Source organism: Ixodes scapularis, unplaced genomic scaffold (genome assembly GCF_016920785.2).
Source record: "Ixodes scapularis isolate PalLabHiFi unplaced genomic scaffold, ASM1692078v2 PGA_scaffold5__190_contigs__length_132052651, whole genome shotgun sequence".
In the NCBI taxonomy this organism is placed as follows: Eukaryota; Metazoa; Arthropoda; class Arachnida; order Ixodida; family Ixodidae; genus Ixodes; species Ixodes scapularis.
The window spans coordinates 116475104-116490543 of record NW_024609880.1 but is presented as its reverse complement, the minus strand read 5'-3'; the positions used below and the strand labels follow the sequence as shown (position 1 = coordinate 116490543).

Sequence of the window (15440 nt, the reverse complement as noted above, 5' to 3'; positions counted from 1 at the left end):
TATTACAACTCTAGCATTATTCGTTATAAAGCCCTTCAATAAATTACTGCAAAATATATGCAAATGAGAAATGTAGCTTAAAAAAAAAAAGATTTCAAACTTACAAAGTTTTCCCACCACTTGTGTATTTGAATATGTGCAGACTATCACTTCAAAATTAAATATTACATTCATAAAGCCACCAGTGACTGCATTTCCTCGCGCGAGAGATGTGGGCAGGGGTTCGGTTTGCATGGCGGGGCCTTGGTTGGTTTGTAGGTAGCGCTCAAAGACAAAGAAAACGCTTATTTTAGATCGGGAATACAGGGGTTACTTCTATAATATATAAATGACTCAAACTTTTAATTTTATTTCTTTATTACTGCGTACAGACACATGCAGACTCCAAGTAATATATACAGAGCAGTTTCAACACTGAAGAGGACGTTCTTTGTGACAGGTGCTTTTATATGGAGATTTTGCCAAAGTCACATTACAGTTTTCTTCGTAAATAGTTTCACAATTTTGATGGCATTTTTCGCAAGTTGCATTTTGTTCTCGAATAAATAAAACACAACCTGTAAAAATAGAGAATGTGTTTTTAGAAATAATATTGAAGCCGAAACATCAAAATCGACTGGAACAAAACTTTTTATTTTGAAACTTCACAGAACTCAAGAGTCATTATGTTCTAAAATAGGCTACGACCGATGTTTAAATAAGTGCCTAGCTCTCTATTATGGCGTCTGGTATAGGTTTTAATGTTTGCTTTGTCAACTAACAATGTTCGTCGGTTAAAGTCACTGTGGCCACACCGAAATAAATTTCATGCAAACACCTTATAGACGAGGCACAGTGTGTATGCCATAACTAAAACATTAGATCAAAGAATAAGCGACAAAACAATTCCAAGAAATTATACTACGTTAACAGCCAATACAAATGACGACGAGAAGAAAACACAGGCGCGTAGTTGTAACACTGACTGAACTCAACCTATTTCGAAACAAAATAGTGAGTTTATTAAAAATCCCACTAACAACCTCATATAAATTTTTTTTAAACAGTTGACGAAACATGGCTTCAAGACATCATTATCAAAATCTAGAGATTAAACGCTTGGTTACAAACACGAAAATAATGCTCTTTTCAAATTTTTATTTTAATGCCAGTGTCAGACTGCACCGTGAAAAGTTTGTGAAGATTAAACTCTAATATTACATGGTTTCTTATATTAACTCTAGCTCGCGAATGAATTGCAAACTCTTTTTATTGACTAAAGGGTGGTATTAGAAAATGTCGCGTCCTCGTGTTTAATGACAAAACTTAAATAGAGACATTTATTTTGTTATGTCGCGTTTGATTTGAAGGAGCTGTAGTGTAATCGAGGATTACACTTGAAGCGTGCGAAATTCGCGCAATGAAAATGCGCTATTTGTTTTGACTACGACTTTTGAAAAGATAGCAACCGAATCGATTATTAGTACTTCCTTTATTACTCAGTCCCAAGCAACCAACGCGCATTCTAACAGCTGTTCAACTTTACTCAATACTGATTGTACTCACCGTTGTTGATTTTTGGAACTCGAACAACGAAACACACTTGTGTCTCGTCTAAATACATTAAGGGGAATTTGGAAAGTTCAGTGTCATCTGCAATAGGTCATTGGGACATTGAATTGCGACACAAAACAAGAATAACCCAGTAGACAAATTATGTATTTGTCTTCGCTTTATTAAGACGCACTAAGTTAAAAACTTCAATTGCACCTAATAAATTAATTTAATGATTATAAAGTGTTCAATATATGACACGCACGTGACGTCACACTAGGGAAGGGCGGGGCTCCGCACCGTGGTTGACTTCACACCGCGCGGATGCTCTTAGGCGTAGAATGACCGCTCGGAAAATCGTTGACATGCCAAGCATTTTCGTCAAAGGCACCTAGTTTTTTGACATGCGAATTTGAAAGAAATGTTTCGAGTTTACGATGACTACGTTCAGCCAGTACGTACAAAATGTTAGGGGCGTTTGTGTGATTGCGCTACAACCAGTAACTTTCAGCATGCCGCCGACGAAGTTTTGACGCGAAGGGCTGTCGTGTTGGCAAAACAAGCTTCGTTACGCGTCCCAAGATTATTTAACGAGGGGCTCTAAAAGCCGCTCGTAGTACAGTTGTCACGACTTCGCGAAGTACTGGTAAACAGCGCTAGTGTATCGTGTGGCGGATAGCACAACCCGATGCCCCGGCGGCGGCGTCTCGACGAGCCTGCACTCGGGAGCCGCCGCCGACCAATCGCCGCCCGGACGGGCTCGCGGTGGGACTACTCGCCCGTACTCACAAAGGACGCCCCGAAGGTGCGCTCAAAGCATGGAAACAACGTGATGAAAAAAAAAAAAAAAAAAGCAAGGGGAATATAGATTACGGAAGAACGGGCTAAGCAAGGACAAAACCGATGCAAAAGCGTTTCCTGTCATAGACAACTTTTGAAAAGTGCCGTCCCTTGCCGCTACGAAATGCGTCCCGCAAAGTCAACAATGTGCGGCCGCCTCTCTTCCGTGCCACGCATTCTTTCTCTAACTTGACAGATACTCTGTCGAGAGGCATGCCAATGAATCGATCATTCGGACCCCTAGCAACAGACCCGTTTCGAAAGCCACGTGCGGATTATTCCGCTGCACAATGGCGGAACAACTGGCACCGAGAACGTGCAAGTTATCCCATGGGTCATAAAGTACAGGGAAGGCCGAAGCGTCACCAACGATACGAGCCGACGAGCCAATCAAACAGCGCCGAAACTGCAACGTCACTGCTCTTATCACTTTTTTTTTTTGGGGGGGGGTGTGTGTTTGCTTTTGACTCTAACTACACGCATAAACTGCCGTGACGTTACGATTTTGGTCCGTCATGGTGCAGGGATCGAAGAGCTGCCAACAGGGGGTAGTGTTGCTACAGCCGAGCGCGGCGGAATTTACCATGGCTCTCGTTGCGAACGGCCGTCCACTCCACCACCATGCATGGTGATTGCCGGCGTTCGACATAATGTGTCGTAGGTGCAAAACATGTGTACTGTTTAAATTCGCAGAGCATCGAAAACAATTACAATATGAACCCCTTTCGAAATACTGTCGTCTGTTGGCAGCTGTGAACGCCCTGCACAATGGCGGACAAAAACCGCCACGTCACAGCAAATTTTATGCCTTTGTTTGGTCTAGAAGGCAAAAACACACTCCCACCCCCACAAATAAAAAAAAAAAGGTAATGATCGCAGCGAGCCAATCATATAGCGCTTTCGGCGCTATATGATTGGCTCGTCGGCTCCTAGCGTTGGCCGCCCTCCGGCGTTCGCTATCTTATGGAATGACTTGCACGTTCTACGATATCAGTTGTTCGCCATTGTACAGGGGTCGGCACGCGAACTTCGAAAGAGGTCGATAACAGCATCGCTGAAGGCCTGAAAAATACTTTATTATCAACCCTAAAAAAAAAAATTGTAAAAATTGTCAAAAGCTTGATTGGTAAGATGAATTTGTTGGCTTTTCACATGCTTTGTGAGGACGTCGGCAAAAAAGCCTTTTTTTCTCTGTCATACCATTTTTTTATTTTAGACGCTTAGTCCTCCAACAGAGACCGTGAGACTAGGCCGCACTATCTCCTTTTCTGAATAGTTGCAACAGTTGAGTAATATCGAAGAAGCCCACTATGAAGAGCTTCGTGGAATAGTTTCAAAGGCATGCGGGAAAATAGGTTTACATATGACCACCAAATGATAAAACAGAATCAGGCAGGGCATTGGCCACGTACTTTCAGTGCAACTGCAATCTTAGCGACCGCGGGGTGCCTTGGCAACCTGTGATAGCGATCATTATCAGGGGAGACGATGTTTCCCATGTGAATATAATATGCGTAAATAGATACATACTTGGCAGGAGTTTATGCAAGATTATGTTCGGCTTGGAGCGTCCTTTGCTGGTTTCAAACCGGAGTGGTGAGTCAAATTTACGGCTGCGCAATACAAGAGCATTTATAAGCAGACCTGAGATATATCAGCATCGGTAGGCCCTTCTATGTCACTGACAACCTAAAAACGTCTGGACGTGACCAGTCGCAATTATCTCGCTACATGTTAGCAGCCTGTAGGATGTCAACATCACCAAGTGCGTTTTATGAGGAGCCAATCGCGGGAAGCGACGGAAGCTGTGACAACTGGTCATGTACTGTTTTTAAGTGATCGGTGATTTTAAGAGTAATAAAGTGGGCATTACGCTGTTCCATTGATTCGCATCCAAAGGTGAAGCGCATATGAGCCATTCTCGCATGTGATAGTGTTCCAAAAGCAATCCGCCACGGGTAAAGGATGATATGTAGCATATTTTACAAAAAGTTTTTCATCAGGATTAGGAAACTAGAAAACAAAACAAAAAGACAGCACATTAACACTTTTGTTTGCACTAACGACACACAAAAATATACTCCGGCCCATTGGCAGACTGTTCTTTGCAGAGAGATGGAGAGAGAGAAACAACTTTATTGGGGAATACCAAAACAGAGAGCCGCAGGATAGGCGTTCACCTACCGCGGCTTCCTGAAAAAAAAACAAAAAAAACAAATTAAGGTTGTGTTAAAAAAAAAAAAAAGGAATGCATGCGAGGCAGCTTTTCTCAGTTCTGAAAGGGATGCACGTGCACATATGTTCACGCCTGGTCGGACGCCGGACGCTTGTTCGCTTCTTGCGGGGTCGTCGTGGTTTCCGTTGCGATCTTAACCGCTCGGGAGACCACGTCAGCTTGGATGTCTGGGTCCGAACTTCGGAGAAGCACGGTTTAAGTAGGATCAAGCGGGTACTTTTTTCCTTCTCGAAGGTGAACGACGAAGTCACGCATAGTAGGTGAGGGTGGGTCGAAGGGACAATCCCAAAACAAGTGTGCCATGGTGGCCTTAGTCAGGCTAGTCCCCCGTTCGCGGGGTCCGGTGGCGGGCAGCGGGCGCAACTCCCGTCGAAGACGGTGGGATAGGTATGCCGCAGGAGGGCCAAACAGGGGATGGTATTCGTCTTCAGCTGTCTCCACCTCAGGGCCTGGAATTGGGAGATACTTTTGTCGGGTGGTGGATACACTCTGCTTTAAGCGGTAGTGTTGCAAGATGTCTTGAAACACCGTCAGGCAGTCCTTGGACATCGAAAGGTGGTGGGACTCCGCTTGGTCGAGGCCGCTAAGGGAACATGGTACATTACCGGTCGGCTTTCGGAAGGATGTTGCTCGAGCAGCCGATGCGTTTGCCGTCTCTCTTCCCCTCGCGAGTCGAGTGAGTGGGAACCCACACCAGACGGTGTCTGGTGCGGTCAGAGGCGGGCCTTAAGGATTCGTTCTGTTACCGCGCCCACCCTGCCTTTGGCGAAGATGCGGACTGTCGTCTTGCAGTCGCTGGTGATCGTCGTTGAGAGGGGGCCCGCGTGGATCAGGCCGCCTCTTCCGCCACTGCAGTGGCTTTGGTGGTCACGGAGGCGTGGGAGGCCGTGGAGCCGCCGCTGTCTACTAGGGCGATCAACTGGCGTTACGAGATGAGCCACCCGGATACTCTGCGGCGTCCACGTGACGGACGCCGGAGTTGTTACGATGCTGCTTCTTGAGCTCTCTTCTTTCTCCGCTCCCCACGATTCCGAGGGTAAAAGTGCTAAAAAACAGCGGACAAGTGAAAGAGACGAGCAACACTTGCCCGTTGTTTTTAGCGCTTTTACCCTCGGAACTATGAATCACCAACTAGCCCGAGTGGATACCCTTCTATCCTCCTCATGATGTTGAGGGTGCATATTCTCCGGTAAAGGGCGGACTTCCAACATTTTCCTAATCGTCTTCGGAAGGTCGACCGGGGCCTGTTGCAAAGGTTCCGGCTCGATCCCCAGCCTGTCCAGGACGGCGCGCCCGGTGGGCGTCTTGGAGAGGCGCACGATTTGAGAGCTCCGGTGCGCCTCGACGAGGTCGGACACCGTGTTGTGTATACCGAGTTGCATGAGGCGGTCCGTAGACGTGGACACTGGGAGTCTGAGGGCCAGTTTGTAAACTTGTCTTATGATGGAATCCAGGTTCTTCTTGTCGGTGGTCGTGAGTCGCATGTAAAGTACTGTGTAGAGGACGCGGCTGACGACGAACGCGTGCATTATGCGGCAAACGTTACCCTCGTTGACCCTGCCTCGCCTGTTGGCGATGTGTCTATACTTCGTTCCAGTTTCGGTCCAGACGCAGCCGATGCTACAAGCGCGAGTATGTGGCCCAGAACAGTGCTTGCACTGCACGAGCGCGCGTGCTTGGCAGGGATGCTGAAAGCCCGGAGCTCGCACTTGTAGCTTTGGCTGCGTCTGGACCTAAGCTGAAACGAAGTATAATGAGACGCGCCGTGCTCTTGGCCGTCTTTACAATTCGAAGAATGGCGTCTGATTTTTAACGGATCCTTTCTGAGGTGCATGTCGAGAACTCTTACCAGGTCGCTTTCAGAGGTGCGATTGCCGTCGACCAGGACTTGGACTTCGTCCCAGAAAATGCGCTCGTGGTAGCCCCTCTTCACACGAAATTCCGACTTGGTGTGGGAGCACTCGAGGCCGACGGATCTGGCATGGTCCACTACGACATCAGCGGCCGTCTGTAGCGAGCATTGCACTTGTAATACGTGACCCTCAGTACAAAGAGTAACGTTATCTGCGTATTGTGAATGATGTAGGCCGGGGATAACGGCCAGCTTTTCTGGAAGGTCCATCATTGCGAAGTTGAAGAGGATCGGGCGAGAGCACTGCCCCTTGGGGCGTACCTCGTCCCAAGCAGGCTCGAAAGGTCGGCGAGACGTGCTCTCCCAGCTAACCAGCCGAATTTCTGCCGTGCGTCTTGTGAGAAAGGACTTCACGTATGCAAAGGTGCGGATCCTGGGGTGCAGGCGAAAAATCGGACTAAGAACGGCTTGGTGCTTCACGTTGTCAAACGATTTCTGGAGGTCGAGGGCCAGCAAGGCTTGCATTTCCCTCTTCTTCTCGACGATGTCCTCCGAGAGTTTTTAGAACACGTCCTGAGGTGCGCTCGGAAACCAAACGAGGTGTGCGGTAGAAGGTCGCGGATTTCCACGTAGGCTTGGAGTCTGTTGAGTATGACGTGCTCGAGAAACTTGCCCAGGCAAGACGTTAGGTAAATCGGCCTGAGATTGGAGACCGAAAGCTCGTTTCCGGGCTTCGGAACGAGATGGCGCACAGGGGCGGGCACTCGCAGTGCGGGCCATCTTCGTTTTGCGACGGGTGTTGGGACACACATCGGCACGATGACCAGTTCGTCTACAGTTGACGCACGCCTCGTTTCTATCTCTGTACGGCCAACAGGAGAAAGTGAACCCATTAAAGTAGAACTATGTCGGGGTCCTCTTGCCTCGTATGGTAACTAGTAGCGCTCGTGACTTCCCCATGCGTCGAGCTGAAGTATCTGCCATTGCGGGTTCTGCTCTATGCAGTTGAGCAGGTTGTCTTACGCATGCTCGGTTCCATCGAAGGAGGGGGCCTTCGGTACGACTATTCGCGTCGAGTCGCTTGGAGTGGCCAAGTCAGCCGTGACCTCGTGCGTCTTACCACTGATCACCAAAGACCGAATATGCGGATAGGCTAGCTGCCTGACCTCGTCCGGCCTGCTGACCGCAGTCGTGTTACTGCGCGGATTGATGCGAAACTTGCCGAGGGAGCACACATCACGCGGCGAGAGGCTGAGCTGCGAAACGACTGCTGATAAGACGTCGGCTGCCGAAACTTGAGCAAAGTCGAGTCCCCGTGGTCGGAACGGGACTGTATACCCGATGGGGAGAGGAGGAAGAGGGATCGTCTTCTTACCCTTGCGTCGCTTGGCTGCGGTGGGCCGCTCCTTGGCGGCGAGAGCCGAGGCAGCGTCGCCTTCCTGTTTCTTCGGTACTGCGACTTCGGTCTTCACAGCTTGGGCCACCATGAATTCTTTAACGGTGCGGTTAATATTACCCCGGACGATCGTCGTCCATCCTTCTTCGGCACGCTGGCTCTTGGCGATCCCAGGGCCCACAGTGTCACTCATCGTAGCTGTGTCCATGAAAGCACCCGGCGGATGGGGAGCGCTCGCATGCACGCCGTCGATGCGTCCCCGACGAAACTTCGTCTCTGTCCTCTTCTTCGTCCTTGCTTATTCGGCGCTTTCCATTCAGTGATGTACCAACGAGCCCATTTATTCATTCTCTTATATATATATAGATGCGTGATCCGTAGGGTGACCATATTCCTCAAGGTAGAAAACGGGACATCCCAGCGGGCAGTTGGAAGGCGGGGGGGGGGGGGGGGGGGGGGGGGGGGGGGGCTCGGCTCGTTGAGGGGCTTTTCAAATATTGAGATTGGGATAAAAACTTTAATGAAATAACTGCTCCCATTTCAAAACGTTACCGTATTGCAATAAGCCCTAGGGCCTATAGGGAACAGTCCCACTCATGATTCAGTCGCATGCACTCATTTGGAAGGGGTTGCTTTGGTTCCTTCGTTGGTGTGAGCGTATTTTGTCGTCGATTGAAGTTTCCTAAGTGGGACTTTATCCTGCAAGATTGGGCTGTAAAATTATGGTCTCATATATAACAAAAAATCATGTCCCGAAAACGGGACATGATTTCTTATTGGGACAAAAATAGGGGCGGCAGAAGCGGACCTCGAAAACGGGACTGTCCCGGCCAAAACGGGACGTCTGGTCACCCTAGTGATCTGCCATTTGGTAAATAGTGTTTTGATATGTCAGATAAATTTAACAATATAGCCTATTTTGTGTCACCTATATTCGCGTAAAAAATTGTGTTCTGTGTGGGTCGTTCGCTTAAAGCCGGGTTCACACTGCTCATACACCATACGAAAAACAGTCTGCAGACACGAGTCACCGCAATGTCCGTGGTTCGAATGCCGCGTGCCCAAGTTTCCTCTTTGAACTATATTGTCACGCGCCATTCGAAGCACGGATCTCGCAGTGCCTCGCGTGTATGATGGACAAGCAGTGTGACCCCGGCTTAATACATAACGCGGCAAACACCGGTTAATTCGCCATACCTGCAGCTACCATAGTAAATCAACCTAAACATTTTTAGCTACGTCTATACAAAAACCTAAAATTTCAAGATATTGTCTTAGCGACAATATCTTGAAAACAATATCTCATAATTATATAATTTGTATTGCACTCTCATAGTATCGCGCATATAAGGCCACCTTTTGACGTTTTTCAAGGCGAACTAACCGCGCCTGATGAAGTGCCTCACATTGCATCAAGTCACGCTTCTGTTTGGCTAATGCTGAAGGAGCATAAAATAGGGCCCTGTTGTGAAAAGCATGAAATTATCCCGAATAATCCAGTTAAATATATGAACGGTAAAAGGAACTAAAAACGTACAACAACCACGTGCTGGAATGTTTCATAGTCAGGATCATCTTCGATGGGCGTCTTCGTAGATTGTCCATATACAAGGATGCATAATGCGCATACGACCGATGTGCGTAACATTATGTATCTTTCGGTACGACAGAGGAAAACGAAAGTGGGCAGAAGGTAACAGAGGTTGCTTTCTTTATATTGTATCGTCTCTAAAATAAAATCAGGTTCGCTGACAAGAAAACAACATCTGCTACGAATATTGTGCAGATGTTTACTGCTGTTTCTGACGCACAGCTAGCGTGTTTTGATCCCGGGATAGTGCGCAAGGACGTGATCTTTAGAGTATTCACTGTTATCTTTCTTTGGTCTTGGTTCAGATCGAAAGGTTGAAAGAGGTTACGCACATTGGTAAAAAGAAGCTAAAAGGCACGTTTAATACTTTGTGCAATTGGGGGTGGCCACATAGGCTGAGGTTCCGTTCTTCTGTTGCCACACAGGCGTTACGGCGCAGCGAGGTGCACGCTGGGCCGTAGTGGAGGCCCCTGGTAACGGCCGTCTCCGTGTAACTTCATCCGTGGGAGCGGCCTCGGTGCCACAGTCGGCGGTTGGACTTCGCACGAAAGTTCTTACACGCGTAGTCGCGGTATATTATGGCTGCGCTCGCCGCCGGATACTAGCAATATATGGAGTCGCTTACTTATGGGAAAGGTCCACAGTACGCACAAAGAAAAACGGTGTGTTCATATAAGGACGGTGATGGTGGTGTCATGCCTATTTTTTGTATTTAACTAAATGTTTTGTAGGATGTTGCGAAACTTGTCGACACAATGGGACAGACCTTACTTTTGCAAGATACTTCCTTGTATTCGTGAGAAAAATCGCATTCGAGAGAAGGTTGAAACAACGATTTTCCCAACTGCGTGATGACGCAACTTTGAAGGCCGGAGGAATAAAGAATGCAGCTATCTACACCGTCAAAGTTTTTACGTTTAGTGCACGCATACTTTTCTCCTAGAATTGGTTAAAAGTAAGTTATATGAACATATATTTCAAGCGAAATAAGTGCCGAACTTGGCTCCTGGGGCCTATCTTTCATAATGAGGCATTTTTCGGCGAATTTTTAAGTCGCTTAAAATGTATATTCTAAAGCTGAAACGTATTGTGTCGAGTGTTTCATAGTTTGTGAACGTCTAACAAATAATTGGCGTTCTACTTTCGAAAGTGTTATCCGCATTGCGCCCGGAAATTTTGTCAAAATCGGAAAAGCCAAATAATTACAATAGTTTATTTTTCTACTTTTGGCGAGCAATATTTGATCGCAATATTTTGCCATCATGGGGAGAGGCAGAACGGCGCATGCGCATCATTCTCCTGCAAGAATGAGGATCGCTTCCCGCAATGCTTGGCTAGAAAATGGTGTACCATTGCGAATCACACGATTACCAGCGACCCCCGTGCTTCCTCGTGACCCTTTGTTTGGCAGCAACATGAGTTCAAAAGTGAATTTTACGACAGTGTGAAATGCGGGAAATTTTGAAGATTCGGGAATTTGTTGCGGGACGCGGGACACGAGCCCTCAATGCGGGACAGTCCCGCGAGGCGCGGGACGGGTGATCATCCTACACCATGACGCTCTCCCAACAAAATCATCCTCCGGATGCCAGAACCTACCGTGCGCCGTCATTCACCGGGAGACTGATGTCGAAAGTAAGACAATAACTGATTAGACAAGCCTTTGTCAAGAGGTTGTCGTAAATGCCGTCTTTACGCATTCAGATATGATTGGCAGCGAAGGCGTGACTGTAGAGCTACAGACGAGAGTATGCACGGGCGGCGAAAGTACTATCGTGGGTATTTGGGGCCTGGCCAGTGTGTTTTCGGCGGTGTGGAGCGTGGCAGGGGGTGCTACTTTCCTGTTCCCGTGGAGAACCGTGACGCTAAAACCCTCCAAGGGCTAATAGCCCAGTGGGTCCGCCCTGGAAAAAGAATAATCACAGATTGTTGGGCTGGCTATCGCAAGCTTGCAGATGACGCTCGCTTTACGCACCTCACCGCCAACCTTAAGCTGCACTTTGTCGACCCGAACACTGGTGCGCACACCAACACGGTGGAGGGCACTTGGGCCCACGTCAAAAACTCTCTTTCATCTGGACGGCTCGAGAGGCACCATTTCACTGGTCACAGGGTTGGGCAGAAATACTCAAAAATGCATTTGGAAATACAAATACTGGGATACATTAAAATAGTAGCTAAAATACTGATACTAAGATACATCTGCAAAAATGTATCGCGATACGTATCGGAAATACATTTTAAAAAGAGGCAAAAAGTATTTGGAAATACAAGTACAGGAATACATTTTAGGGAGGGCAGAAATACAAATACAGAAATACTGATAGTGCAATACATTTTCCAAATTTTTTAAGACGCCAACTGAGATGAAGCTTGAAGTTTGAAGTGCATGTTTTCGATCCCGAAATTACTTTCCTGGAGGCCTGGCACTTTGCCTTGAAGGTAGTGGTTTCGGACGACAAGGAGTCTTCAATGGGCCCCCCCCCCAAAAAAAAAAAAAAAAAAAACGTTCCATCAAGGGCTGACCGCGGTCCCTTCCATGACATCCTGTCTCTCTGACGGGGGAATCCTGTCAACATTGATCACATGATGTCATGGTGGAATGAACTAGTATTCTTTTTCTGTAGGTGGTGGCCTTGAACATGAAACTTTACCACGCTACTGTATGAAAGGACAATACGTTGTAGGTTACCCCGCTGAAGATCGTGCATGCAGTGTCATTTGCAATTTTTGAGAATAGTTGACCACCTGAAGCATCTTGGAATACATGTCTTATCTTCTGTTGTGGTTGAAAAAACGATACGGTAGCATCCCTGTTCTGAAGGTCCTTACTACCAACCCTCCGCCAGCGACGCACGGATTGCAGTCCTCAAGTTTTGCCTAGCATTATTCAAACAGAGACCTTGTGGATTGCGAGCTGATATTGCCGGCACAGGTGCGAGCTGTCCGAGAAACAGCGGTCTCGAGACGAGTCGCAGGTGTACGAAGTCTGGGTCGGCACAGCGAGGCAACTTCTGGCCTCCTCCTGGGTTTCGGATCACCAGAGCAACAGGTCACGTTCACGTCGGCTGATGACGTACCCTTGAGCCGTGCAATGTTACGGGCACAGCCGCAGGTGCATTGGAATATGTGTTGAACTTCACAGCGTGAGTTTTCCTACTATTTCAAGTCAACCACCGCCACGCTGGTGCTGCAACGGAATGTGACTCAGCTTTGCCGGCTGGGTGTACTATGTACGCCAAGGCGAGAGAGGCGGTTAGCAGCGGGCATTGGATGCCAGCAAACAATGACTCAAGAAATCCCTACCTAAGGACCTGCGACAGAAGATGCTCTGACTCCACTCCTGGCTCGCCACCTACCCAACACTTCTCAGAAGAGAGAAGAGGACGCATAAGAAAATAGTTTGCAGAATCAAAAGGAACCTTGGTCGGCATAGTAACAATGCCCCAGCATCTCCTTGACTCTGGCACCCTCAGAACTAAAGAAAAAAAAATGCGTTCGGACCTGTTTCTTCTTTTTTCAGGGGGGGGGGGGGGGGGGAGGGGGGGGAGTATTTCTCAAGAAATGTAACGAAATACATTTCATCCTGGTTGTATCGCGATATAAAGAAACATTCCAAATGTATTTCGATACAGGAATACAGATAATGGCGAAAAAAATGTATCGCGATACAGAAATACAGATACGAAATGTATTTCTGAAATACTATCGCGATACATTTGTATCGCGATACTGCCCAACCCTGACTGGTCACCTTGCAAAGTTCATGTTTTAGTGGAAAGAGAAGGCGCGCGGAAATACCGATAGATTTCAGTCATTCGTCACGCGGCCGCCAAAATCTACAGCCGCGACGTAGACAGTGGCCTTCCCTATAGTGCGGAGGACGAGGATTCTGACGGCCCCGGTGACTTCGGGTGATCCGCTGCGCTGAGCCCGTCGCCCGCCTGCGTGCATAAAGACGACTTATGCACCAACCGCTCGTCAAGTGCTCGTTACGTCAGTTATATGTTCTGGTAGCGGTCTAAACGGCCCTTTTCAGGGCCCCCATATTTTGCAAACGGAGCTGTGTCCTGAATGCGGCACCCCGTGTTGCTGTAAAACGTTCACAGGATAGACCCCAGAAGTATCTGGTCCCCAACTTGGATATATCGCGCGTTATGATTCAATAAAAAATAGTTTTTGCTTATTTCGCGCGTTTGATCCCAATAAATGCCCCTGTTGCAGTCGACCCGCTGTGCTCTGGGTTGCTCAATCGCCGTCGGCGTGTCTCAGCTTCGTTGTTGTTGCCAGCGGCGCATTCGCGTAGGCGTCCGATCTGACACACCGCGTACGGCTTTGGCTAACAAACTGCGTTCGTAAAATGGCGTCAGCTGTTGCTGGCTTCAAGCTGCGGTGCCGTGCGTGCTTCCATTCATTCGGCGTTCGTTGCCTTGGTGACGACGATTAAAGCAGACGAACTTCATGTCATGGAAGAATACTGCGGCGCAGCGATACGAGGTGCGTGCTGGGGCCCTCCCCACATGCTTTTTAATGGGCGGAACGCGAACAAAAAGAGTTGGAAATAATGACTTCACGCAGAGGGCTGCATTTCTCCAGTGCCTCGTAATTTGACGAAAAACGTGTTTTTTACCCATCCCGCGCCCTGTTTCTTTTTTTGTCCGTAGCTTGGGTCTAAAGTATCAAACTGCTGTTTTCTCTTTGCACAAAAATAAAGAAAGAAACGTACGTTTTTGTCATAAACCACACAAAAAAAAAAAAAAAGGAGGAGTGGTTGGCCTTAACTGGATTACCAGTTCGAAACCAAAAGTACCGAAGTTTACGCACTCGTCACGTCGAGAAAGCCTTCATATAGATAAAAACGCATTTTTATTTTGATATATGATGGCACAATATTAATTAAACCTTTCATGAGCGTGCGTACAAAACTGCACCCTGAATTTCGTCAGTGTCTATGGCTGACATCCATAGCTGCTGCGAAAACGTTACATAATGCGAAGGATTGTTGAATGGTCGGGATAACAAGCGTTTGTCAATGTATGTATTCCATATTGTTTTAATTATATATTCTCCTAGGCTGTGCCCTACTAAAAAAACAAATTGGTCGTTAGTTGTTTATACAGCAGGAGTTTAGTCTGCCAGAACATGGCGACATTGTTACCCACTGTAGATGAGCAATTTAGCCAGTGCGGTACAACCGCTAGCCTGGGGTCTTTAACGTGCACCACGCAGTAGTGATACACGACCGCACGCCGGTACGATGCTCATCCAGATCGAAACGGGCAGGGGTGGGGCTCGAGCCCAGGATCCCTCGGTTCTGCAGCGCGAGCTTTCGCTCCACGCGCGTCGAGCTGGGTGTGCGCTTTAGTCCACTCGGCCACCGATCCCCCCATGTGCCCTACTGAGATGTGTTTCTCGTAATGCCGTTCCCAGGCGTGTACAAAGAAGAGAAAGAAAGAGTAAAGAAAGACCGATCGCAACGAGACTAATGACACAACAAAATTATTATTGGAGATTTGTCTCAATGGCCTTTGCGCTTAACTCATGTTGGATTGGCTTGGAAAGCTTGGCCGTCAGTTGTATTCAATTACAATCATAATCATCGTTTACATAAAAACTAAGGAAGGATGATCACAATCTATTCGATAAAGAATATTCTATTAGCATAGTAACGTTAATAAAAACAAAACTCAATGGGTTGGTTTACAAACCTTTGTTTTACGCGAGTCTTAGTGTCTGAAAATGCCGCTAGTGACGTAGCGTTCGCTCTCGTAACACTGCAATCTGTAGCGGGTTGCGAGCATGCTACAAAAACGTGAAATGGTCGTTCCGCTACGCTGCATATAGCGGATTGCGGATAGCCTTGTGGGAGTGACAACGATCTACGAGTACACTCTAATATTATGGTGCCTGCAGGACGCCTTGGACTGGTGTGTTTAGCGTCCTATGCTGTCCATAGATCAAAAGCGGTGCCGAAGTGGCAACAAGTGACGTC

At 47.6% G+C, this 15440-nt stretch overlaps 1 protein-coding gene across 1 annotated transcript; it reads right to left on the bottom strand.

The window, feature by feature from the left end:
* Positions 1 to 408: 408 nt before the first annotated feature.
* On the bottom strand, positions 409 to 9505 carry LOC115329359. Its single transcript, XM_029990921.2, has 5 exons — positions 9395 to 9505; positions 4247 to 4386; positions 3904 to 3986; positions 1546 to 1632; positions 409 to 557 (listed from the first exon to the last, which is right to left on the bottom strand). The coding sequence occupies exons 1-5, from the start codon at positions 9503 to 9505 to the stop codon at positions 409 to 411; spliced, it is 570 nt and encodes a 189-aa protein (XP_029846781.2).
* Positions 9506 to 15440: the final 5935 nt, after the last annotated feature.

What these genes read in the sequence shown, in the direction of transcription:
- LOC115329359 (XM_029990921.2), bottom strand. Translation starts at nt 9,505, where the DNA reads ATGTTACGCACATCGGTCGTATGCGCATTATGCATCCTTGTATATGGA. An exon ending in ATGCGAATCAATGGAACAGC is followed by an intron (nt 3,987 to 4,246) that starts GTAATGCCCACT and finishes TGTATTGCGCAG; the next exon opens with CCGTAAATTTGACTCACCAC. An exon ending in AGTTCCAAAAATCAACAACG is followed by an intron (nt 558 to 1,545) that starts GTGAGTACAATC and finishes CTATTTTTACAG; the next exon opens with GTTGTGTTTTATTTATTCGA.